Source organism: Phymastichus coffea, unplaced genomic scaffold (assembly GCF_024137745.1).
Source record: "Phymastichus coffea isolate CEN01 unplaced genomic scaffold, Cenicafe_Pcof_1.1 PCOF00046, whole genome shotgun sequence".
Lineage (NCBI taxonomy): Eukaryota > Metazoa > Arthropoda > Insecta > Hymenoptera > Eulophidae > Phymastichus > Phymastichus coffea.
The window spans coordinates 2,013,306-2,037,935 of NW_026706857.1; the positions used below are offsets into that span (position 1 = coordinate 2,013,306).

Genomic DNA, 24,630 nt, shown 5'->3' on the forward strand with positions numbered 1-24,630 from the left:
TGCGGTGCAGCCGGTGCCGCTCCTACGCGATCATTTGTCGAGGCGCAAAAAAGCTCGCCTCCATGATCGAATGCTCGCGGTACCGCGAGCGACGTTGCACCTGCGCGCGCGCGCGAGATAAGCTTATCGCGTCCTCCCGCGTTCGCCGCCCGGCTGTTCCTCCGCGTACACGGAAGCCAAATATTCGAACGAAGGCTGCGCGCGCTCGACGACTACTCTTCGTCACCCGCGCTGCTCGCGCGACAGCGACGCGCACAAAAGAAACGCTCGCTCTCGGGAAGAAAGCGCGCGAGCGCACATTTCCGTTCTCCAGTCGCGTAGCTAATTTTTTTCTTTCAATCTCCCAGAATCAACGAGAGGTCGAGTCGTTCACCGGGTGTCATTACTAAGCGAATTCAACGATCAAGAACGAGTCAACCTTTCTCAGGCCGAACCGCGAAACGTCGACGAAAGTTCTCGTCATTTCGTAAACTCTCTTTCTCTCTCTCTTCGACTCGTCTGAAAAAAAAAACATAGTCAACGTCGAGTCACGGCATCGGTTTCTCTGGTTCGGCATTGTTGTAAACATCGACAGGTAGACAGAGAGAAAACAATGAGCGCGAAAACGGTTGACACTCGAAGGTTATTTATTTTTTTTTGCTGCACGCAGGCTATGCTATTCACACGGCACCCACGTATCATCCTTTAAGGCGAAGATGACGCGGAGCTAAGAGAAGGACAGAGACGGAAGGATCTGGCGCGAGTTGAATTGGTAATAAGTTTGCCGTGCAGAGAAAGACAGAGAGAGAGAGAGAGAGAGAGAGCAGCGGTACGTCGCTTGATCGAGTCAAAGAGAAAGACTAATGACCTTGGATATAGCTCTGAGAACGAAGGGTCAGTGCTTTACAACGGACCACCTCGACCAAATCAGCGTGTACGTATCGATCACTATCACTAATCGATTCGCAAATACCTCGCGGAGCCTCCATTTTTCAGTGCCGGCTCGCAACAATTATCCCGAGTCTCGATACTTATCTAAATAATGGATACTCGCGCGCGCTCACGTCATTTGCCCCTCGGAAACTCAATCTGCAACGCGCTCCCTTTCTTATAAAGCACACTTCGCTGCACGAAATATTTCATGCGTGCGCGCGCGGGAATTAATCAGACGACAGGTGCATAATCGACGATTTTTTCCCGAGATAGAGAGAGATGATTTAGGAGGTTGCTCGTAAGCGCAACCTTCAATTAGCCAGTGACGGCTAAATCCAGAGCGAAGCTATGATCCTCCGCGTACGTGCAATTAGCGCATAACTAATCGCGCGCCTCGGCGCGAGCGAGCGAGGCGTGTTTGCTTGAGCGCGATAAAGTGCAATCAGAGGTGTCGCGCGGGGGTTTGTTTGCGCGCCTGAAAACTCGGCGTAGGCTCGGCGCGGGAATCGAAAGAGAGAGAGAGAGAGAGAGAGAGAGAGAGAGAGAGAGAGAGAGAGAGAGAGAGAGAGAGAGAGAGAGAGAGAGAGCTGTAACGCGACCTTTGCTCTCGGCGTAACGGTGCTTGCGTCCTCGACGTCGCTCTAAAATAGAGCCCCATTCTCAATGCATCAACGTCAGCGGTAATGGGCTCGCTCCTCAACGGCCTCGCTTCTTTTCGCTGCGCTCGCGCGATGCCGCCGCCGCGCCGTTTTTACACGTGCGCCGCTACTTGCGCACGAGACTTGTGCGCCGCGGCCAGCGCGATATCTTGATTAATATACTAATTTCGTTGGCGCGCGCGAGCCTCCCTCGTTAGTCATGCGATACACGCGAGCGGCAGGGCGGATGGATCACTTCTCTCTCTCTCTCTCTCAGGCTGCCATTATGATTTATGCGAAACGAGCCGTGGCCTCTCCGCTTCGCGCGTTTCCCGAGCGAAGTGCTCGCAGTGGGCATCGATTCATCAGATCCGAATCGGCGCGCGCATCCCAGCCGCAGCTGACGTCATTAGCCGGGACGTAGGTGTGATTTTGATCGATATATCTCGGCGCTCCGTCAGATTTATCGATCGCGACCTTCCGCGCTTTGCCGTCGCGTAAATGTGCGCACACGCTCGCGAACAAAGCGCCACATTCGCAGCTGCGAGGATATAGAGTCGCGCGGCGCCGCTTTCCCATCGGCCGAGATGATGTCGCGAGAATGTTAATAACGCAGGCGAGCACGCGCCGACCGCGGCCATTAACTATGAAATGGTTGCGGGAGCCGCGGCACACAGGCTACATTAAATGTATCAAAAGTAGCGAAACCGCTAGGCGGCGGAAAACTGTCCGCGCGCGCTACTGTGCTGCCCGATGAAGATAGCGACAGCCAGTTGTTCTCGCGCCGACCCGACAGCGCCCGCAAGCCCATTAATTAGATAGAATCTCAATTGATAATTGCGTAAGTTTGGGCGCGACAATCTCGCCGGCGTCCCGGCTGCAATTCGCGAGAGCGTCGCTAACTGTAAAACAGCGACGACGACGACGACGACGACGACGACGACGACGCCGCCGATTTTTCCATAAGCGATTTCGCGCATAGCCGCGCGACCGAGCGTGTGTACGTGCGTGTAATCGCGATGGCCTCGGAAAAAAGACCAAGAAAAAGTCCCCGCGGAGAGCGAGCTGCTTGGGCGACCATTAGGACTGGCCAGTCCAATGAGCGTAAATCCCGGCTAACCAGCTCAAATCAAAGGATCAACAATCAGATATCTGAGTAGCGAGAAGAGAGCCACCCAGCAGTGCAGTCAAGTCAATAAATTCCAATTTCCCACTTTAATCAATTTCGCCATTGTCCATTCATCCGGCGCTGCCGTTGCTGCCGTTGCTGCTGCTGCTGCTGCTTCCTCGCGCTATCTCGTATTTACATATCAGAGGGCCGCGGCTCTTATGGCTTTTCCGGTCTCTCGCTTTGCGAGATGCAGATAGATAGAGAGAGGGAGAGAGAAAAGCGGTCTCGCCGAGCTTTTATGCGCGTAAAGAGGTGTGTAACGTAGCAGCGCGCAGTGCATAAAGAGGCGCGCTAAGCGACACGTATGTATACCCCCCCCCCCTAACTCTATCATTTTATCTCTCGTGCCAGCAGCCGTTTGTGCGCGCACGCCTGCTTTCAGTGCGCTTTGGCCGAGCCTTCTTCTGTGTTTTGTGTAATGTGCATTCGAATGACACTTCTTTTGCTGGCGTTGCCTGCTCTACTGCAGCGATATCGTTGTATTAATGCACTCTCCTCTGTTTTGAGCGCTTAGTCTGGATAAGATTTTTCCCCCGTGTCTTATCGGCTAAAAGGCAGGTTATTCTTAATGCCCAGAAGCCGTGCATGGAAATATGAAAATTATCGTTTCAACGAGAGCTTTGAAAAGACCCTTGGGACATGGCGCACAGGCGCCGCTTCAACGACATAATTATAGCATAAAATAGTCGGTAAGAGTGCGCTTTTGCTCGTCGAAAGTATGATGGTAAAATCGATGAATGGCAAACTGCGGCAAGCGCATAAAAGGAACTCGCGTAAAACAAAAGACGGACCAGTCTTTCTAAAATACACTCGATAAAATTAATCGGGTGCGTTAACCTTTGATTTTCAATGATAATAACGAGCGACGCGGCTATCGATTGACGCGATGCGTGCAAAAAATGCCTCCTTGCAGGACACGGCCACCGTGTGCGCCAATCTCGTTAGATACCGGAGCCAAAGGAAAAAGCTGCACTGAATCTCAATGCCAGGAACGCGCGCCCGGAAAGTCACCGACGTCGGAGAGGCCGATCATCGAAAAAAGCTTCGCGCGCGAGCCGCGGGGCAGCGAGCGGAGAGGTCGATTATTAAAAGCGAAAACGCATCGGTGGCGAGCGTTTATCGTTATTGCCGCGGCGATCGCCATTGCGTCTGTCATTAGCGTCCGCGCGCGCGCGCGCGCGATCAAAGATCGATGCAGCTCTGGCCGAAGCCTACGCGGGCGCGCGCGACCCTCGTCGCGAGCCGGCTGCGCGCACACGTCCGCGCGAAATTCATCAACGCCGCGGCGCCGCGGCGCCGCGTTGCAAATGTGTGCGGCGCGCAAAGACCGCGCGTTTAAATGCAGGTACAGCTATAAAATACACATCACGGACGGGGAGTCGCGAGCGCCTGCGAGCGCCTGCGAGCCGACATTAACTTTTACCGTTTTCTCCGAAAAGATTTCTCGCTAAATTTCTCTCTCTCGTATTGAAGCACGCTCGCGGTGATAGTCGCTCGGCGGCAGCTATTGCAGCGGTAAAATTGTCATTAATACACGGGAGGCGGCGCGTCCGCCACTCCCACGCGTGTGGAATCAAGAGATCAGCTGTCCCGCGCGCGAGCTCGCAGCCGCAAAGGCATTTAAGCGCAGGCAGCGGCAGCCCGAGTGGAAAAAGCGCCGTCGCCATAGGCCTATCGCGGCGGGGCCCGCGATAGTGGTAGTCTGACAAAACGCAACGGCGCGCTCGTACCGTTAGCGAAGCATGTGTGCAGCGGCATGTCCTTGTGGGTGGAGAGAATAAGACGCGGAGGCTCGTTAATCACGCGTCGTATTTCATTGTGAGATCGGCTGCAGAGAGAGACTCTATTACCGACCCCCGCACACCACTGCACTGCAGTGACGGCTCGCTCCTTCCATCCCCTTTCCTCCTCGTGCGCGTCGCGTCGCGCCGCGCCGCGCCGCGTGCCTCTCCAACGCTTTATTACTTTGTATGTCGCGCGCGCCGTCGGCGGTACGCCCCCCCCCCCCCCGGCGCGGCTACGTGCGCGCAGATTGACTTCTTTTTCGAGTGCCAGCGCGGAGACTGCGATTGGAATTGGCTATTTATCGTCGATCGCGATCGAGAAGAGCCGTTCGAGGCGCTTTTTTCAATCGAGGCGTGTGCGACGCGAAGTAGCGCGGCGTCAGCCGCAAGCTCGACGCGCCCAAAATAAAGGAGCCTCGACGAGAAGCTGCTGCCGTGATAGGCGATCGATCGGCCGACCGACGGGCTAATCAAGGCGGCGAAACGACAATGGCGCCGGCGTACCTGTTGCTCCCGATCGAGGCTCCGGTGTCGCGCCAAAGCCGTCGGCTCGCGCGAGCGAAAGCACCGCTCGGTGAGCTCGTTAAGTAGCCCGGAGCAGGCCGTCCGCGCGCGATCAGACCGCTCTGGCGATGCTTCGGGCCGGGTAATTGCAGCGGGCGCGCCACGGCACATTACAATCTTGTTGGGACGCCCACAGCGTTAATTGTCTATGCGCGCTACTCGAGCCCGTTCGCGCTTGCCGCTGCCTCGCTGAATTACGTTCGATTTGTTGAAATGCCAGAGATGCGTTAGAGAGGAGCAGCAAATAATTCGCGCAACGCATGCCTTCGCGCTGTCGTTAAGATTCTTGTATTGCGAAGACGCGATTCGCCATATCCAGTATCCACGGGCGACTGCTCGTTCGATAATCCCATCGGTATTTTCCGATTCGAGGAATCTGCGTTCTTAGCAAATTCAAAGTTCCATTTCCCACAGCTTGAATTACAAGAGTGGTCGAAATCTGAGTTCACTCATCCGTTTATTCAAATTGTGCTGATTTGTCAAGTTGGTTTTCTTCTTTTTCCTGGTGCAATTCGCAATATTGGAATTCAATGCGATCAGTGAGACTAGTCAAAAGCGACGTGCAAATTAAACTTAAAGTAATTCGCGGATATTGAAATACGTGGCAAAACATTTTCGTATAGTTATTTATTCTTCTTATTGTCGTGTAAATTGTACCATTGAATCCACGATGAGCTTTTGCTAAAAATGTGACAAGCTCTGAAGAAGTTCATCGAAAGCCAAAACATCTGTGAATTCTTAGCTAAAAAGCACTTGGAGAATTGTGAAAAAGTTGCGATTGAATTGAAAATTTGCAAGTCCCCAAAAAATCGTAAAATTTTAGAAATTATTAGTGATACTCGAAAATACGTAGCCCATCTTATGCCTAGAAATACTTTATAAAGTTGTCCATTTGAATTATTCCAGAAATTATTATAATAATCGTAATTGAAAGTATATACTCGCGTCGAGCGGAGTTGATTTCCGGCGCGAGAGTAAATTCAAACGCTGAGAGGACTTTGAGTGCTTAGAAAAGTTCGAAAGCCGAAATGAATTTCGCTGCTTCTACAGGAGTTCAAGTGCTTGGAAAAGTTTAAGATTGATTATTAAGAAATGATATTGACTTTTTAACTTGTAAAGTGACTCGGAGGAACGGCGTCGTAAGGCATGAATTGAATGGAGGCTTGTTACGAAAAAGGCACTTATAACTGATAGAAAATTTCGATGGATATTACGCATCTGTAGGATGTTTGGCTTGCGTCAATGTTGATTAATTGATGGAATATAAAGTTGGATAATATTTTGGGAGAAGAGCAAAAGATCAAGACTGACGCGAATGTTTGCAACGTTCGCGCTAGTGATCGTTGAATAATTTAGCATACTAGACTGGAGTACGCAATCGACTAATAGCGATGGAATAAGTTAGGGTCTGGCGATCAAACACTAAAATAATTGTAAAGTTGGGAGTCTAATGAAGCTGTCGGGCTTAACGAAGACGGAAGTTTCAACGAAGAAAGTTGAAATCAGGAAAGTTGGGGGCTTGTTTAACGAAGTCACGGGGCAAATGTACGAGTTTGGAGCGGTTAGCCGAGCGGCGTGCGATTTAGGCGAGCGCGTCGGGCGGTTGCGGGTCGAACGAACGTAGCGGACGTTCAGTCAGGCAGTTGAGTGCTTGGGTTTGAACGTCGAAGGCTCTCGAGTGGTCAAAGCTGCGCCGATAGCAGGCTCGTCTCGCGCGTCCCACGCGAAAAAGGCCCCGGCGCTTACTCAAAAGTGCACGCGAGAGAGAAAGAGAGAGAGAGAGAGAGAGAGCGCGCGCGCGCGCTGGCACAAAGTGGCATCGAGCGACAGAAAAGGCCCGCGTCGGAGTATGTACGTAAACAGCGAGATGGAGAAAGAGAAGGAGAAACAAAGCTCGCGAGGAAGAGGAGAGAGCCGCACGTCCCATTCTGTTGCTGCAGGCGCGGCGGCGGCGGCGGCGGCGGCGGCGTCGGCGGTAGCGGCGGCGACGGCGGCTGGCTCTCTTCTCGGAAGGGACTCTCCTCGGCAAATATTCGCCAGGCGAATTCCGCGTGCGCCGACTCGAAAATGTATCTCTCACTCCCAGGCGAGAGTGAGCGTGGGTGCCCGAGCGCTCGTGCACGCGAGTGTGTCGCCGAGACCCGCGAGCTTTTCCGTCAGCGCCTTGATTAAACGCCGTCCTCTCTCCTCCTCTCTCTCTCTCTCTCTCTCTCTCTCTCTCTCTCTGCCGTGGAAAATTTCCGAGCTATGCGGAAAGCGGCCTTTGCCCTTGTTCCTCGTCATTCTTTTTCTCTTTCGGAATGATTTTTGATGAGGCCGCGGCAAAAAAGGAGTTAGAGAAGAGGCGCGGAGCAGCGAGTTTTAATTAACACATGGAGCAGCTCATTTCCTCCTCGCGAGAAAGCTCGTGCCGTGGACGAGTACCGAGCGAGAGAAAAAGAAAGGCACGTCGAGATTATTATGTAGCGAGCAGTCAAAAAGAAGCAACGAGAGGCGCGCGAGAGCGCGTTTCTTGTTTTCTCTCTCTCTCTCTCTCTCTCTCTCTCTCTCTCTCTCTCTCTCTCTCTCTCTCTCTCTCTCTCTCTCTCTCTTGCTCGCGTACAACACGCACCGACTCGCGCGCGGATATATACATACGCAGAAAATGAGCGACGAGAGATGCATAATCGACCAAACCACGTACTTATTCTCGCCAGCCGCTCCTTTTTTCTCTCGCTCTCTCGCTCTCGCTCTCTCGCTCTCGCTCTCTCTCTCTCTCTCTCTCTCTCTCGCTCCTCCTCTCCTTCTCTGCTTCTTTTCGCTCGCTGCTCCGCACGCACGCCCTTCTCGTTTGCCCATTCTCTCTCTCGCTCCGCGAGAGCTCGTCTGTCCCGGGGAGACACTGCACCGGGGAATATGAATAACAGGCGGAAAGAGCAACGTTCGAGGCTCTCTTGCGACTGCACCTTTGTCGTACGACCACGAGCACGCTGCGCAGGCCAATTCCCCGCACGTTCTGCTGCTGCTTTTTCATTAACATAACGTTTTCGAAGACTGCCTTTTTCCTTTTGCTCCGAGCTCCGAGCTGCTTCGCAAAGCTCGCCGAGGCCGTGGTTTTCTTCGTCCAAATAATAAAAAATAAAAAAAACAATTATACGTGTGCGCTATTGAAGGGCTTCATTCGCCTGTACCGTACACACTTACAGTGAATCTTTCGAGTATGCGCATTTCGTTTCGTTCAACGATGCTTCCAGCAAAGTGCTTCGGTCGAATCATTTTCAGTCACCAAAGTAACAATTTACAAATTCTTAGCAGCATTCTGCTGTGCTCTAACTCACTTTTTTGCCGATCACGCATTTACTTATCCCTTAAAGGTATGTTACTTTCCATTCGCTCCAGAATAAATGGTCATCATTGCACTGGCCCTGAGCTTAGATTTACTTTCTATTACAATTCTATTGTAATCTTTCATTGTGTCATATCTAGATAACTCGTGAAAAAATACCCTTTCCTATTACAAATTTTTTCATTGGGCTTAAATAGGACTAACAAATATTAATCTTAATTATTAAAATATGTTGATAATATTTTCTTTTCCAGTATAAATGAAAATTAGGAATGTGAGAAAATAAAAATTGATTGATCGTATTATGTTCCGGATATTAATAATTTTAAAGTTAACTATTTAATTGAAAATAAAACTGTTGAAAACAAATAGATTTCAAATAAAATTGAAAAATGAAAGCCCTGCTTCTTTATAGTAAATTTTGTTGGTAATACTGACAGCATTGCGCATCGATGTCCTGTTTCGACGTTTCAAGTTTCCGGTGTGGTCTCACTCTTTAACACTTCAAAATGGCTGATCAGGTATGTGTTCTTCCAAAAATCTTAATATTTTTGTTAAATAATAAGAGTTTAACAAACTTTTTCAAAGAATCCAAGGAAAATATACTTTATACTGAACAACGAAAATAATAATTAGTTGCTATTAATGTTAGTGTTGAATTAGCATTGCATTTTGACGCTGAATCTGTAACACGTGGTTATATCGTTTTAATACAACTAATCCAAGCTTATTATGTTTTGTAATTAAAAATGTAAGACATTTTTATGTCTGTTTGTGCAGTTATAATTACTTTCATCCCTAGTTTTGCTTACAATTTTATTCAATTGTCATATCATGTATCTCAATATCAATATAACCTCAATAACATTTTCAGCAGCATCATAGCAACGTTTTTTATACTTTACTTATGATGAATCTGACGACGGTCTTCTGATGACTAATTGAACGACAATATCGTCTACTGAAATTGTTTAAAATAAAACTGATACATCTACGTAAGAGTTATACTTGATGATTAATAAGTTGATGATTTCTTTTACAGACTGCCAAGTCCTTTCAGAAACAACCAACAGTTTTCCTTAATAGGAAGAAGGGTTTGTCCAAAGGACGTAAGTCATTAAGATACACTCGTAATGTAGGGCTTGGTTTCAAAACCCCTCGCGAGGTAAATATTCCAAGATCTGTAAATATTATTTCTAATTATTAAATTACAACAGCATGTTCTCACTTGATAAATGTTTTATAGGCCCTTGAAGGAACTTACATTGACAAAAAATGTCCATTCACTGGCAATGTTTCTATAAGAGGACGTATCCTAACTGGTGTTGTACAAAAGTTAAAAATGCAAAGGACTATTGTTATTAGGAGGGATTATTTGCATTACATTAGGAAATATAATCGTTTTGAAAAAAGACATCGTAATATGAGTGTTCACCTCAGCCCAGCCTTCAGGTAATATCTATTGTTTGTTTAAAATTCATATCAGATATTGAATATCTTTCTAATATTATGTTGTCTTACATAATAACCTATTTTGATCATAATTGATCATAATAACTTATTTTGATCATGATTTTAGTTAAAAATAATTTTTAAATAATATGAATTATTCCTCTTTTATAATTTTATGATGAATTTTCATGACGGTCTTCTGAACACTAATTGAAGATATTTAATCATGTCCTGATGATTAAAAAGCAAACAAACTTTAATTGCAATATGGAAACTTTTTCTATATTAATTTATATAATTATTTTTATAGAGACGTTGAAATTGGTGATGTTGTTACTATTGGAGAATGCAGACCACTCAGTAAAACTGTTAGATTCAATGTTTTGAAGGTTTCCAAAGGAACTGGAGCCAAAAAAAGTTTCACTAAATTTTAGGTAATTTATATTTTGTACTTTGTATTTTTATTAAATATTAGCAATGAGTTTTGCTATATTACATTCTTACAATGAATTTAACGATTAATCGAGTGCAATTATTCTCTACTGAGATCATTTTTAAAATTTTATGCTCTTAGAAACTGTTTGAAAAAATTAAGCATTTTTAAACCTTTTTTTTGCAGATTTTTTAAAATCAACTGTAACATCTGAAGAACAATAAGTTATATTGAATTCAACATCCAATTGTAAGTCCTGTATGCTTTATACAGGAAAACCAGTTTAATGTAAAGACCATGCATTACATTAATAAATCACTTAAGAAAATCTTTCTACTTGGTTATTCTGAATTTATTATATAAAATCATTTCAAAACAATTTTCTATTCTTAGAGTTCTTTGTATGCATAAAAATGAAAAATATTGTAGAAAAGCTTGGTGTTAATATATTTTTATTTATGAATTATGAATTTTTACACCACACACCTAACATTTTACGCAACATTTAACATAGTAACATTTTTCGCAAAAAGTAGAAACCACAATTTAGGTAGCTGAAAATCTAAAAATTAGCTATCAGCATATCAATAAATATAAATACATATTTTTCAATAACTTAGAGCTTTGTAAGTCAAAACTGGCATTACTTAAAATTAAAATTAACAAATTAATGTTTTTAACAATTTCTTAATAAAAAAGTCTCATGTTGGATTTAAATTAATAATTAAGATGTTATTTATTAAAGTTGTTTTATATGTATATCAAATCCGTGTACAAGAGCTTTATGCTCTTCTGCAAGGGGACTCAGCTGCCAATGTCTTGGTATAAATATAAAAAACAAAAGAATAAATAAATTTAACTATCTCAACATACCTTATTAGTATAAATTTATTTGGAAGTCGCGAATTACATAAAAAATTGAATGGCATTTGCATTCTGATAAAATCAATTTTTCTTTAAAACATTGCTTACAATTTATATTAATATAATATGTAAATATCTGAGAATATATCAAATTTATATAAAGCTAGTTTATTTAATAATGCTTGTTCATCTAAAATATGAATTTATTAATTTTTGTATAATGTAAATTGCTGAAAAACAAGCATAATAGATGTCAATATCACGAGATAATTAGTAACTAATTTATCAGCTATCCTAAGGCACATGCATTTCTATAAATTTCAACTGCATTATAGCTTGCAAAATTATCAATCAGATAGAAGACTATTGTACAAAAATATTTCTTTTATAAAAAAATTTTTACTTATCGTATAATTATCACATACCATTTTGATCAAACCCAATCTATAGGTAATGGTATCTAATTTTCAGTATCAAATATAAAAAATGCCATGTTTTATAAATCACAACTTTAAAAACTTTTAAAAATTATCAATTAGTCAGATCTATTAAGCTAGCTAACTTATTTTTGTTAAGAATTATGATGCTCAGCTATGTACAATACATAAATTATTGGTCCAGCAAAACCAAGTAACAAGGAAAAACATAACACTTGGTACCAAGATAATCCCCAGTCAGCTCCGGAACACGTGAATGTATTCACAATATTATTGTTTGTATTACTTTTGTTATAATCTACAAAACTAATCAATTTATCAGTTTCCGTATCTTCTACAAATGGAGCACATTCACTATTAAACTGTGATAATGATTCAACTGTAGAGTTCATAATGATATTATTGATTTCTATTGCTGAAGATGATGGAGTTGGAATCATTAGTACATTAATTATTTCATTTTCTTTAGAAACAATATCATTTCCAGTATTGATGAGTAAATTTGATTTAATATCCTGATCTGTTTTGCTATTGTCATTTTTTGTTTCAGTTAAAAGTGAAAATGGTTGTATCGGTACCTTTATTGTTCGATGAGCATGTATTTCATTGTCCTTGTGTATTTTATTGATTCTTTTCAACTCTGATATCTATGTAAACAGATACATAAGTTTTAACTTGTAAATTTTAGTTCTAATTATAAATTTCTTTATATAAACTTGAAATAGAAAAAGAAAAATTACTAACTGTACATTGATATCTAAGAGCTAGTGCTTGAAGTGTGTCTTCTGATTGTACTTCAATATTTATTACCTCAATTTTACGAGGTGTTCTTTCAGAAGATATTTCCTTTTGCATAGGATATTCATCATTTTCACTCTTTTCATCATCAGAGTATAGGAATACATAATATGGTGAGCTTTCTTTTTGATTCCCCCTTTGATATGCATGCCTGAAATTTACAAGAATAAATAAGCTTGACAAATTATTTTTTTCTAAGATGTCAAATTAGTAGGCTGAAAAATCCGTCAATGTAGAAAAAATACATTTTATATAACAAAAATTGACTGAAATCTGTCAAGGAAGAAAGGTAAACATAACCTTAGTAAACATAACAGATTGAATACCTTCCTGATTTTTGAGTTTCACTCGTTCCGCTTGTTGATTTCTTTCGCATTTTTAATTTTATGTTACAAAATTATTTTCCATAACTTATCGATCTAACATGTTATCAAATTGTAGGCTATTAAAACCTTCAGACGTCATTCCATTTCATTCCTCTACACAAATGGCAATTGACTGTAACACTGCGAATGAAAGTTTCTTTTAATGAGAACAAGGTATTGTTCAATATTGGATATTTGATAAGTAAGCTCCACGCTGAATAACTGTTTTATTATAAATGAGTAAGCAATTGATGTACCGTGAAAAATTATTTTGAAAAATGACTATTCCAATCTTTCGTTATAATACTTCAATCAATGATTCTATTTTTTAACAATATTTTTAATTCAAATTCGTAAAAAAAATAACAAAATAACAAGTCTAAAATATGAAAAATTCTTTTTATTAACAAAATTTCATTATTTGGTTATAAATATATCTGCATAAAATTTATAAATATTAAATAATTCAAAATAAATTATTTTATTGAAATGAAAATTATCCGAACTTTTTGAATTCTTGTCCGAAAAATAAATACACAGGAATGTTACTAAATGAAACAAACAAATTAAAACTCTACCAAACATTACATATAAGTTTGAGTGCGTGCATGTGCGTTGACTCCGCGATTCACGTTTCCACACACACACGCACACACGCGGGCACACACTCATACACACACGCACACAAAAGCCGATAATCAACATAACCTTGTTTCGAAAATCGTAAGTGAGGATAACCGAGAATTTTAAAGTACAATTTTTATAGTGAAGAAATTCTTAGTTGAACGTAAAGCGATAAAGTTATTAATAGTAATTATAGAAACGCAATTTTGCAAACAAAAACATACGATATTTGACTATGTTCCAACGGCTCTGGTCTTCTAGTTCTCGTCGTTTTTCGGTATGTAATGTAATGATATGAAATGTTTTATATAAATCTAAATTTTCAGTGGACGTTTTTAAAATTTGTTGAGTTCAATTGATAGTACAAAGATGAATAAACTAAAAATCTTACAGTTACTATCCAGAGTTTGGAATGGGCCACAAAATAGTTTGTCTGGCAAACAAGCAGAAGAAAAAATGGTAGCTATTCTACGATCCAAATTTCCTCAGGCTAAAGTTATTGAAGTTTGTGATGTATCTGGTAATAATTAAATTTTCATAAAATTAAATTAATAATTTTATTTAACAATATAATATTTTAAATTGAAGGAGGATGCGGTGCCATGTTTGAAGTAAATGTGATTACTCTTGAATTCAAAGGCTTAAATACTGTCAAACAACATCGTATTATCAATGATGTAAGATGGAGTAAACATTGAATAGTATTGAGATATGTAACATAAATTATTTTAAATATTATTCAATTTTGTTGGTTTTAGGCATTAAAAGATGAAATCAAAGATATGCATGGCATTCGAATACACACAGGCACTCCTGAATCATAGGTAGTCATTGTTTTCTATTATTAATTCATTAAAAAGTTATTACACATGTACATATACATTAGTATCATTAAAAATATGGTTTTATTATAGTTTTCCTACCTCAATAGCACATATTGAAATTGTTGTTAGCATCAAACTACTTTGAAATATGTATTTTGAGACAATCTTTGTTCAAATAAATGAAAAATGTAAGACATTAGAAACAACATTTTTCTTTTTTAGTTTTGAATGAAAAGAATTAAAGAATGTAACTTAAAAATTTGCGGCGTTTGCGCTCGTTTTAAAACAGAGGGAGTAACATTCGCTTTGTCGGTCACGTAGATTTAGGAGTGATTATTATGACGCGTCAGTCGGCGTCACTGGTCAAATCGTGTAATATTTTGGAGCAATGGCGGTTGAGAACAAGTAGTACGAGTAAAGAAAATTTGGTTATAGTTGTTAGTTAAAAAATAAATAATAATGAATAAAGTTACTGGTACGTTGTTTCACGAGAAACTTCGAGAACTTATTCCTAGTTTGTCTAGTAGTATTACGCCAGAAGTGCTGAATAAGTTATGCGAAGACGATTCTGTGCAACCATTTCTGAAATGGTTTTATATAAATATAAACAAAGAGAATATTCTTTCAGATGGGTGCATTAAGTTGTAAGTATGCCATAGCCTTTTCAAGTTTAATGCTGTATACTCATAATTTCAATACTCTATTTTAGGAAGAAGTTTATAGAAAAGAATGACACGTGGTTACAGGGCAAAGAACTTGAGTTAGCCCTTGAAGAGACCACTCAAAGATGTCCAGAACTTTTGAAACTAATTGAATCAGATTATTGGAATAACAATCAATCTGAAGTAGATTTCAATGCAGAAAAAGAATTGTATAATCAAGATCTTGAATATCTGCAGTTCATTGAAAATAGTATACAAAAACTCAAGTAAACAAATTTGTGTTATTTGGAAAATTTATAATAGCATTTTTCAATGGCTTTGATATAGTGTAATATCAATTTTTATGATAATTTACAGACTGTTAGAAGAAAAACTAGATATTGATCTTGAAAATGAAACTGATGCAGTAGAAAAAGAAGACATAAAAGTTGAATTAATGTATAATGACTGTATGTCAATTTTAGAAGACTTCGATGATTGTCATCGGCAGTTTTTTACAGCTGTTGATCTTTTAACTGAAACTTATAGAAAAGCTTTTCAAAAGGTAAAACAACTGTTTGTAACAAAATTACGATTTGACTGATTTACAATTTGTTATGCTTAATAGAAAGGAGATCCTTGCATATGGACGCAGATGCCAATAGAACTGTGCATAAAACAATTGGAAACCTACAATAATTATTTAAACACTTATGCAAAAACACAATTTTCAATGTCCCCAAAAAATGACACATCTCACACAGACCATCATAGTTTTTTAAATGAAAGTTGTGAGAATGAAAAATTAAGAGAGTTGATTAATTGTCAAACCAAGTAAGAACGACTTGTAATATATATAGATAATAAATATTTAGTAGAGATATTAAATGTTAAATGAATGATTGAACTCAATTTCTAGTCTATTTACGTCGAAAATGCACGAAATAATGGCTAAAATAGAGGAAAATGCCAGTAAAAGTTTAGTAAATTATGTGAAGAAAATTTATAATGATGGAAATTTACAAGCTCCCAGTACACCATTATTAGCCAGGTAATTATTTTGCAGTTCTGGTCTACTTTGAAAAGCAATTTTATTTAATATTTTCTCTATTGATTAACTAATAATAATAATTAGGGCAGAAATAGCTGAATTAACAAATCATCGCGACTTCTTAGAAGAAAACGTGAATCTTTTACAAGAACAGCAATTAGTTGATGTAGTACAGCAGTTATCAATAACAAAAGTTATCAAAATTATGGAGAAAGAAGCTCAAGCTCGACTAGATAGAAGGAAAGATAAGCTTTCAAGATTACAAAGATTATGTACCCTTGCTAGGGAACATGGTTATGCATTTTCAACCTTACTGTGTATGTTATTTGAATTACAAATACATCGAATCAATGAAATTGTACAGTTCGTGATAGACGCTCGTTATTATCTGTCTATGGAGTACTCGTTATCATCCACTCGAAGCGTCAGTTACCATGATTTATTGTAACGTCCTAGTTATTTATTGCAATATAATGGAATTTCATGCTGTCTATTTGATTTTTATTTTAGGATATTATGCTAGAACTTGAACATGAATATAAAACTATTTCGTCATCTCCTACAGATAAAAACGCTTTCAATCGATTTTTGTTAGAAATGACATCACCTGAAGAACTAAAAAATGACGTACAAGCATCTGCTCAATATTATGAAGAATTAAGAAAAGACAACACCAACAAATTACAAATACTATTGAATAAAAAATTAGAAGAAATGATTGAAAGCTCAAAAAATTTGTTAGTATTATCTAAATATCTATAATTTTAGAATACATACTCATAACTATTTTTATTGTTATATCTTTCTAGAGAAGAGAAAGTGTTAAGCCAGTATAATCAGGAAATAATTAATAATCCAACATTAAGCTTTAAAGCAATACCTTATCATGTTCAAAATGAAATAGATAAAACAGTGAAGCAACTAGAAAAGTTGGAATCAAATGTAGAATCAATGAGAAATAGATTTAAAGTGATGATTGTAAGTATCAAGTATATAATACTCTGCTTTAATTCTTACAACAATCATATTTTACTTGTTTTTAATTTTATAATTTACAGAATCAAACTGACACACCTAACTATGAAAGGGAAAAATTATTAATTTGGCAAAGATTTTTAGCAGATCCAGAATCTTTGAAAAGTATGTGTGAAGAGTATGAAAAGCTGAGAGATCATGCTATGTTTTAATGTGAAATTGAGACTTTGTTATTAATTTGAGGACATTTGTACATAAAATAAAATGTCTACTTTTGTATAAACTTTTACCGCACGTGATCAATTCATGGTAAGCCCATTAAACTAATCTTCCTCTTGGAGCAAGCACTGACCTAAGTTGTACCAGCAAGCCAACAAAAGAAAGCAAGTGTTGTTATAAATTTGTCTGCCAAAGTGTATCAACCCATTGCAGAGAGAATAATGCGACAACGACAGCAGTATTACCTAATCGTTCTAGCAAATCGTCGAACGAGAGGTCATGTGCTCTCTATAGATGAATGATTTCTTGTGAGCATGAGTCTGGCGGCACCGCGAGACTCGCTGCCGTACGTGTGACGTAAGAGGCCACGCGTGTGTACACCGAGCGGTCTCCCTTCGTTTGCGTAACCTTGATCTGTAGCGTTGCCGCTGTCATATCCCCCCTCTTCAATTTACTATTTAAGTTATTTTTATAAGACTCTGCATCGCATGGAAAATTTCGTGGAATTATCCACAGGTAAACAGCAAGCCTATTTCTCAGAAGATCAATGCATTCCTTGCCAGGCCATTTACAGAACCCAACATTGACTTATGTCAGTAAAGGGCAGCAGGTATCGTAAATACGAGGTAAGAGATTAGTGAGGGTATCGCTGTCGAAATAGGATCAAGGAAGGAAAAAGGAGAAAGCCGTGTACATTATCGATTTGCCTGGGATTCGAGTTAACGGTTTGTTTACACAGCATAAAGAGAGAGAGAGAGAGAGAGAGAGAGAGAGAAAACCTGAGGCAACCGGTGCGCATGCGTTGCCCGACCAAAACAATAATAACAGAGACGGCGGCGCGGCGGCAAGCAAGCGAGAGCCTGTGAGAGAGAGGGAAAAGTTGCTCTCCGCTCTCTCAGTCTGCGTCTGGCAAGCGAGCAAGCGAGCAAGAGAGTGAGACTCGCTCGAATTCCAAACACACACGTACTATACCCACACTAATTCTGTTCTCGACGAAAGAGAACGCGAGTCTCCTGACCCAAGAGCGAGCAACTACACGCGCAGGCATAGTTGAAAGAGTACTTGCTCGAGCCAGAACCATGTACGATAATTTACACGAATATATACGCAGGTTTGTTGTTAATCGTGCAGTCTAATTGTGCATTGTGCAACGTAAACAAACACCTCGGTACGTTGGATATTCGCAAGGCCAAACAAAAACAAGGAGCGCGTGCGCCGATAACGAAAAATATCAACACAACGGGCTCTGCTAGTGCACCACCACTACCACCCGTCATTACTACTCACCGCTGCTCGCTGCTGTTATGTGTTTCGTTTGATCCAGTTTCGTTTGAAATAGCAGGAGCTTTCTAAACGTGTGGTGAATCACGCTCACCTACGTACTCATACACAGGAGAGTGCGCGCGTGTAATTGATAAATAGTCGGGCGCGGTGCGTCACACGAATTGTTGGAAGTTTCCCGGAAAAAGCGCTGTCTGCCGCAATAACAAGAACAACAGGAGCACAGCATCGTTTGAGATAAAAAAAGAACCGAGCAAGAGATCTCGTGCGTGTCACTACGCACGATAAAAAGTGAGGCAGCAGCAACACAGACAGGAAGAGGGAGGAGGAGAAAGAACGCCGCGAGTACACCTGCTGGTTCTCTCTCTCTCTCTCTCACACACACACACACACAAACACTCGGAAAGAAACAAAATGCCGAGCGCCGAAGAGACGACCTATCTAATCGAAGTAATGCCTGACGCAACATCTCTGAACCAGGACTTTGGTTCGCGCGACGTCGACGTGCTCGTCTCGCGCATCAAGGAGAATCTCAGGCTCACCAGTCCTGAAATCTCGATCGAGCCTCGCACACAAGATGCGTCCCAGCCCTTACACGCTACCTCGTAAGCATGCTCTCTATGAGAACGACGTCTGTGAGTTGTGTGCGCGTGTTGAGTAATTCCTTCAGTGAGTCGTCACAAGAACAGCAACATCAACAGAATCACCTTCGCCACACAAAACATTGCCGACAGCGCAGGCGGCTGAGGCGCGAGCTCGACGATTACGAGCGCTTTAAGGTACTACTGAAAAAGGGCGCTCTCATTAAGGAGGCGGTAAAGAGGTTACACGTCGAGTCCGTGGAAGACTCCTACACGAGCGACGATGAGAAGTCGCGAAAGGGCGGTATGACGGGCGATAACAGTGAAGACGAGGTGAGCGTCGCTGGCGACGACTTCTACAGGAGAAAACACTTCGACTACGACGACGAGGACGAGCCGCATTACCACGACATCTACCTCGGCGAGCTCGAGTAATATGCAGCTGCCGCTGTTTACTGCAACGAAGAAAGGGAAGCACAGCGCCATACATGGCACGGCCGGATAGCTCAGCTCTGTTTGTAAATACACATATAGCAGTGTGAGTGCTTGTGTGAGAACGAACGAGAGAGAAAGAGCGCGTGCGTGTTTCGTGAGCTTCGGCCGAGTTCGCCGCTCCAACTATGTGTGCATGTATGTGCCCCTCGCGCTCTTTGAGCTAGTTCCATCTGTGTGTTAGCGCCAACACGAGTGCTCGCGAGCTGTATAAGCTATACGTACATCCATCTTGATACACGCACGCACACATACACGCGCACGCGTTATCGTTATCTTGATGCTGTGTGCGTGTCTCTTCTGTTGTGTCCTCGCCGCCACCGCGTAGCTTGGTGCAAAGGAGGGGAGAGCTGCCAGTGTATTTGTGTTTACGTTGCGCCTCTATGTGACAATGACTGGGAATTTTTTCTTGCGCGGTTTCTCTCTCTCTCTCTCTCTCTCTCTCTCTCTCTCTCTCTCTCTCTCTCTCTCTCTCTCTCTCTCTCTCTCTCTCTCTCTCTCTCTTTATTATTCAACTCCGAGCCTGCTGTTGATTTAATCATGTTGCGCTCTCATTATTAATTGCTACCTTTTTGTTCTCAGTCGATAATTTCTGGCTGATGATCATTGAAGAATCGTCTGTGACTAGGACTTTTCCGTCAGCACTAATAATATTCTCGGCAGCTCGTATTTTAGTTTTAAAAGCCAGCTCTCCTCTCTCACTCTCAGTAAGTCAGACGTACTGCAAAATAGTTATATGGTGTGTATATGTGTGTGCATGCGTGTCTCGTGATACTATCGGCGATCCTGCTTACGTCACCGTCGTCATCGTTGCTTCCGTTCGGTCGCGTGATGCAACGACTTGGATCGATCCATCCTTTTCTCTATAAATACACGTGTTACACGTTACTCCACTTGGCGAGTGTCCTTTTCTTCACCGCGAGCATTTATATATTTATTTTGTAAAAATTTATGTAAATATTTTAGGATAAACGCTCATTTTTTTTCTTGCTTTTCTTTTATAATTACTTTTCTTTTGTTATCAGTTTCTTGGGTTTTGAAGCTACAAATTTATTGAGATAAAAATTACGCAATACGCATGACGAAGAAAAACAGCTTATTTTTGTTGGATTGAATAACTATTGACGCATATATATCTTTACATATTCAAGCTTTTTGAATCGATGATTGCCTTATTGTACGTTCCCAAAGGTTCATTCTGTAAATAACAAAACCGAATTAAGCGCGCGAAAGGTGCATGAAACGTCGAGAAGATGTAATAAAACTATTATTTAAAAAGGAAGTATTAAAAAATCAGCGATAGTAGAACTCTTGGTTATTACGATTTAGTTAGCCACGCCTATAATTTGTTTTCTAATTAATTACTATGTTCATTTGTTGCTCATCATCACACGGTCCATTTACTTTTGCGTTTGCCGCATTGTTCCTATGTATTTTGCTGTAATAACGTCGGAATTGCCAAGTCGTGTTTCTTTTCGCAAAACGACTGTTTTCTCTCCTAAGTTGTAGGCATCGTGAATTATTGTTTAGAAAACATAAGTTCCCATGGCCAACTGGAAATAAAAAAATCTCATTCTTAGTTAAGTTAGTCTGGAGTGTGTGCTTGTGTGTTTATGCGTATGTGCGCGCACGCGCGGCCAGTAAGTGGATGAAATTTGCAAAAGGGCACCGCGGCAAAGACAATTTTACGACAAAAAAATGATGCAGGTCTCTTGCGGCGAGGAAAATCCATCACAATCCGCGTGTCCTTATTTAGCTTGCATTCTCCATCTTACTCTATCTCAGGCTCGCAATCCTACTACCTTCTTCTGTCTCTCTGTCTCTCTCTCTTTCTCTCTCTCTCTCTCTCTCTCTCTCTCTCTCTCTCTCTCTCTCTCTCTCTCTCTCTCTCTCTCTCTCTCTCTCTCTCTCTCTCTCTCTCTCTCTCTCCCTCCCTCCCTCCCTCCCTCCCTCTCGTATAAAGTCAAACATGGTCAATCAAGCCTTTATACTGACACAGATATATACACCCTCGATTCGTCACTTGGCCTTTCTCTCTTTCGACTAATTTCGTTAATTATCTATTTTGGTCGTCGTCAGCAACTGGAACTCGTTAAAATGTTCACGTACAAATTTTTTCTAAACGAATTGCAGCTCCGTTAATTAGTGCTAACGGGATAAGCGTTAATCGCGAAAGGATTTCTCATTTGCGATTAGCGTCGTATCACCTTTCAGCCTTTGACATTCAATATGCACAATCGCGCCGAGTTGCTTTATGTAACGTACGGCGGTTATGCGTATTATGTCTTTTGAGGTTGGGCTGTCGCTGGCAAACATAAAAAAGCTTTTTTGCAAATAACGAGGAGGTTTGATCGCGTGACTCGAGTGAAAATTTTAACGAGTTCGTTGTGTCGCCGTCCTGCTCCGCACGATCGCGCAAAATCAATCTCGGTCGAGCAACGAAAAAAAGTGTCGAGTTGATAACGCGCGACGTTGCACGCCGAAAGAGAGAAAAGCCAAGCTTGCGGAACTTCCTTCTGGATAAGAGGTGACCTTACCGCTTGAACAGTTCGCCACAAGCCAGACACGCATCTGTGCACGTATCAATAAGTCCACCCTGCTGTCCTACCACGCGAGTTTATCTTCCTTACACGCTTCGAGTGTTAAATAAAAGAAGCTAAATTTGCCTATTTTTTATCGTCGTAATTGCAACATGAAAGGGAGGACGGAAGACGAGTGCTGAGCACATGCGTCGATGGAATGTTAAGTGAAGGAAAGAGACGGAAGTGATAGAAGGAAGCGTATGAGAGAGAGAGAGGGGGAGGTGCGTGTGTCGAGCTTAGGACGAAATTAGACGAATAACAATGGAGAAGCTATTGCTTTGCACGAATATACAATATATGTTCGCTATGCATGTTTTAGTGCATAGTTAGGTTGTTATTAGAGCGAGAAAGAGAGAGAGAGTGCGCAAAATGTAGTTAGTTTTCTCTAAAAAAAATGAAGGTGTACGCACGTGTCTATGCGCAGTAAGGTAAAAATATGTATAACACATAGAGATACGTCACGCATACAAGTTTGTATAAAAAGAAGGAATGTAGGCGACGTTGAAGAGGCGTTGTTGTGCTTACACACGGGTGTCCACAGCGCACTTTCCCATCGATGTTTATCATCCGTGCGGCGACATCGACGATTTTCCATTCCGTGTCGTGTTTAAAAAATACATAGCCACGAAAAAAACCGCCGGAGAATGGAAAATCGAGCGCGTTGCAACGAAAACTCTCGTCTTCAATAGTATTTAGATGTATACGCTTAGTACCTATGTACGCAATTTCGTTTACGGGGGTTTGATGGCGCGCTTGCGATTGTTTCGGCGCTTCGGTTGAGGGGGAGATTGTATCCATATACACACCCTCATCCGAGGATGAAAAATGCGACGAGCGTTCCTAGAGTAGATCGTGTATTTCTGCGTGGCAGTGAAAGAGACAATGTATACGAAAAAAATAATAATAATAAAAAATAAGGTTGCGAAATAAATGGTTACAAAAAAGAAGCATTGTATAAGCGATTAAGTAGTGTACGATTCGAGTCAATTTTTTTCTACGTATGTGAAAAATGATGAGCGTAAAAAAATAATGATGATTAAAACAAAAGATATGCGGCCTCTTTGTTTGTCGATAAAAAAGAAATAAGCGATATTATAGAAGATTTGATGATAAAATCACTTTGTCTCGTTGTGATCGTCGACCTGGTTCGACAATTCTGATTATGAATTAATAAACAAAATACTGAAAGTTTTGAAAAATATACGAATCTTATGTTGTTTTACCTACTATTCCAAGTTGATTCCAATTCACCTTTCATTCCTTGTATTTTCCTCCGTCATCAGTTGATTAAACAGTCTTGAGATGCTTTGACAGTGCATGACACAGTTCCTTTGAAAAATAGAATGACTCAGATTTTTATTGCTTTACTTGAATTTGTTCAATTCACTACGATAAAGATAGATTATTGTTAGATTGAAACAACGTCGTATTGAATTAAGAATGGATTAAGTTTGGGAAAATGTTCTAAAAATACACACAGATGTCTATCTATGTATTCACTTTTATCGGTTAGACTATTTACAAGTTGTGGATAAAGAAAAATAAACAGAGTTCTTAGGTTAGCGCAGTTTAAAAAATGTTTAACGAAAGAAGAGCAGATTGACGCGGACACGAGTATTATGCGCGAAATCATCGTCTCGCAATGATGGCAACGTTTTTACTCCTTTCAGTCATAACAAAAGTTAACGATCCATCCCACTTGAAAACTGGCTCAATCTAGATAACAGCGAGTAAAGTATTATTAAGTCTTCTAAAAATACTACTAGCTCGTCGTGTATCTTTGCGTTCTAAATTCAAAGCTTTTTATTCCGACGAGCATAAACGAGCGATTTGCCGATTTTTCAATATCCAGCATTCGGAGACCGCGTAGCGTTTGGCAACATCATAATATTTCCCGGTGTATATCTGTGCGATGAAGCTTGCTGCTGAGAGGAAATAAAGTCTTGCTGAATGAAGTGAATTTGCCGGTTAATTATAATCAGTGCAAGACGGGAATCCAAGCGCTTCACTGACGCTGACCTCGACGCTGCTTTTTTTCCCTCACGACTCTTCTTCTGTCTCACGTAGAAATAGTGCCGGCGGAAGATCCTTCGCGCCCCTCTTCTTTTTCCATTGCTTTATGCCGCCGCCGACGCCCTTGAAGGGCCCCGGCGTGGCTCTCGTTACGCGGTTTATTGCGCGGAAAGTTTGACGAGCCGGCTCTCAATGGCTCGCGCTCTCTGAGAATTTGTTTTTCCCCGGCTTCCAGTTCGCCGCCGCCGGCCTGCAGTTATGCAATATCCTCGAGCTGTTTTTCCTTCGTGTCCGCCAGACGAGGAGGACGACTCTGTTTACGTTTCGGCTGCGAGTCCAAATGCAACTACGATCGCTTCAGATTTTTGTTTATTATTCCAATTTAATTGTTTGCTTCGATAGCATATTTGCTTATGCAATTGCGAGCGACTCATCGGACGGTTTGTTTTTCCTATTTTTATTTGGGTCATTACATATTTCGCAATGGGATCGACACATCGCGCAGCTCCGACAATTTGTATATCCCCGAACCGCAAATTTCCACAACTACATTGAGATCGGCAAATTTCAAAAGGAAGTCGTTGCGCGTTGATTTCTCAATAAT

General features: G+C 41.2%; 4 protein-coding genes and 1 pseudogene across 7 annotated transcripts; 4 read left to right on the plus strand and 1 right to left on the minus strand.

Annotated features, from left to right (window-relative positions):
* Window positions 1-8,847: 8,847 nt before the first annotated feature.
* On the plus strand, window positions 8,848-10,609 carry LOC131664889 (small ribosomal subunit protein uS17). The gene is made up of 5 exons (XM_058936333.1): window positions 8,848-8,915; window positions 9,437-9,559; window positions 9,641-9,846; window positions 10,157-10,280; window positions 10,466-10,609. Exons 1-4 carry the CDS (start codon window positions 8,904-8,906, stop codon window positions 10,278-10,280), a joined length of 465 nt encoding a protein of 154 aa, XP_058792316.1. The 5' UTR covers window positions 8,848-8,903; the 3' UTR covers window positions 10,466-10,609.
* A 102-nt stretch (window positions 10,610-10,711) lies between these two features.
* Window positions 10,712-13,827, minus strand: LOC131664888 (lysM and putative peptidoglycan-binding domain-containing protein 3). 3 transcript variants are annotated; one of them, XM_058936331.1, is made up of 4 exons: window positions 13,759-13,827; window positions 12,705-12,884; window positions 12,325-12,529; window positions 10,712-12,227 (listed from the first exon to the last, which is right to left on the minus strand). In XM_058936331.1, the coding sequence occupies exons 2-4, from the start codon at window positions 12,752-12,754 to the stop codon at window positions 11,715-11,717; spliced, it is 768 nt and encodes a 255-aa protein (XP_058792314.1). In that variant the 5' UTR covers window positions 12,755-12,884; window positions 13,759-13,827; the 3' UTR covers window positions 10,712-11,714. The 3 variants fall into 3 exon arrangements, with proteins under 3 accessions (XP_058792314.1, XP_058792313.1, XP_058792312.1); XM_058936330.1 differs by lacking the exon at window positions 13,759-13,827 and adding an exon at window positions 13,332-13,381; XM_058936329.1 differs by lacking the exon at window positions 13,759-13,827 and adding an exon at window positions 13,250-13,332.
* LOC131664890 (bolA-like protein 3) lies at window positions 13,424-14,386 on the plus strand. Of its 2 annotated transcripts, XM_058936334.1 has the most exons (5): window positions 13,424-13,644; window positions 13,761-13,885; window positions 13,951-14,044; window positions 14,126-14,191; window positions 14,282-14,386. In XM_058936334.1, the coding sequence occupies exons 1-4, from the start codon at window positions 13,603-13,605 to the stop codon at window positions 14,189-14,191; spliced, it is 327 nt and encodes a 108-aa protein (XP_058792317.1). In that variant the 5' UTR covers window positions 13,424-13,602; the 3' UTR covers window positions 14,282-14,386. The 2 variants fall into 2 exon arrangements, with proteins under 2 accessions (XP_058792317.1, XP_058792318.1); XM_058936335.1 differs by having other exon boundaries at window positions 13,440-13,644; window positions 13,761-13,887; window positions 13,956-14,044; window positions 14,126-14,373.
* A 147-nt stretch (window positions 14,387-14,533) lies between these two features.
* On the plus strand, window positions 14,534-17,129 carry LOC131664886 (HAUS augmin-like complex subunit 3). Its single transcript, XM_058936328.1, has 9 exons — window positions 14,534-14,835; window positions 14,901-15,119; window positions 15,211-15,397; window positions 15,461-15,666; window positions 15,752-15,883; window positions 15,968-16,307; window positions 16,394-16,620; window positions 16,693-16,861; window positions 16,942-17,129. The coding sequence occupies exons 1-9, from the start codon at window positions 14,651-14,653 to the stop codon at window positions 17,068-17,070; spliced, it is 1,794 nt and encodes a 597-aa protein (XP_058792311.1). The 5' UTR covers window positions 14,534-14,650; the 3' UTR covers window positions 17,071-17,129.
* Window positions 17,130-17,955: 826 nt separating this feature from the next.
* Window positions 17,956-23,214, plus strand: LOC131664911 (uncharacterized; annotated as a pseudogene).
* The last annotated feature ends 1,416 nt before the right edge of the window (window positions 23,215-24,630 follow it).

Excerpts from the sequence above, each read along its gene's own strand:
- LOC131664889 (XM_058936333.1), top strand. Across the intron at positions 9,560-9,640 it reads GTTTCAAAACCCCTCGCGAG|GCCCTTGAAGGAACTTACAT; the intron begins GTAAATATTCCA and ends AATGTTTTATAG. Across the intron at positions 9,847-10,156 it reads CACCTCAGCCCAGCCTTCAG|AGACGTTGAAATTGGTGATG; the intron begins GTAATATCTATT and ends TTATTTTTATAG.
- LOC131664888 (XM_058936331.1), bottom strand. The coding sequence starts at position 12,754 with ATGCGAAAGAAATCAACAAGCGGAACGAGTGAAACTCAAAAATCAGGA. Across the intron at positions 12,530-12,704 it reads GAAACTCAAAAATCAGGAAG|GCATGCATATCAAAGGGGGA; the intron begins GTATTCAATCTG and ends TGTAAATTTCAG. Across the intron at positions 12,228-12,324 it reads CTCTTAGATATCAATGTACA|ATATCAGAGTTGAAAAGAAT; the intron begins GTTAGTAATTTT and ends CTGTTTACATAG.
- LOC131664890 (XM_058936334.1), top strand. The coding sequence starts at position 13,603 with ATGTTCCAACGGCTCTGGTCTTCTAGTTCTCGTCGTTTTTCG. Across the intron at positions 13,645-13,760 it reads CTAGTTCTCGTCGTTTTTCG|TTACTATCCAGAGTTTGGAA; the intron begins GTATGTAATGTA and ends AAAATCTTACAG. Across the intron at positions 14,045-14,125 it reads AACATCGTATTATCAATGAT|GCATTAAAAGATGAAATCAA; the intron begins GTAAGATGGAGT and ends TGTTGGTTTTAG.
- LOC131664886 (XM_058936328.1), top strand. The coding sequence starts at position 14,651 with ATGAATAAAGTTACTGGTACGTTGTTTCACGAGAAACTTCGAGAACTT. Across the intron at positions 15,120-15,210 it reads AATAGTATACAAAAACTCAA|ACTGTTAGAAGAAAAACTAG; the intron begins GTAAACAAATTT and ends GATAATTTACAG. Across the intron at positions 16,308-16,393 it reads CGTTATCATCCACTCGAAGC|GATATTATGCTAGAACTTGA; the intron begins GTCAGTTACCAT and ends TTTTTATTTTAG.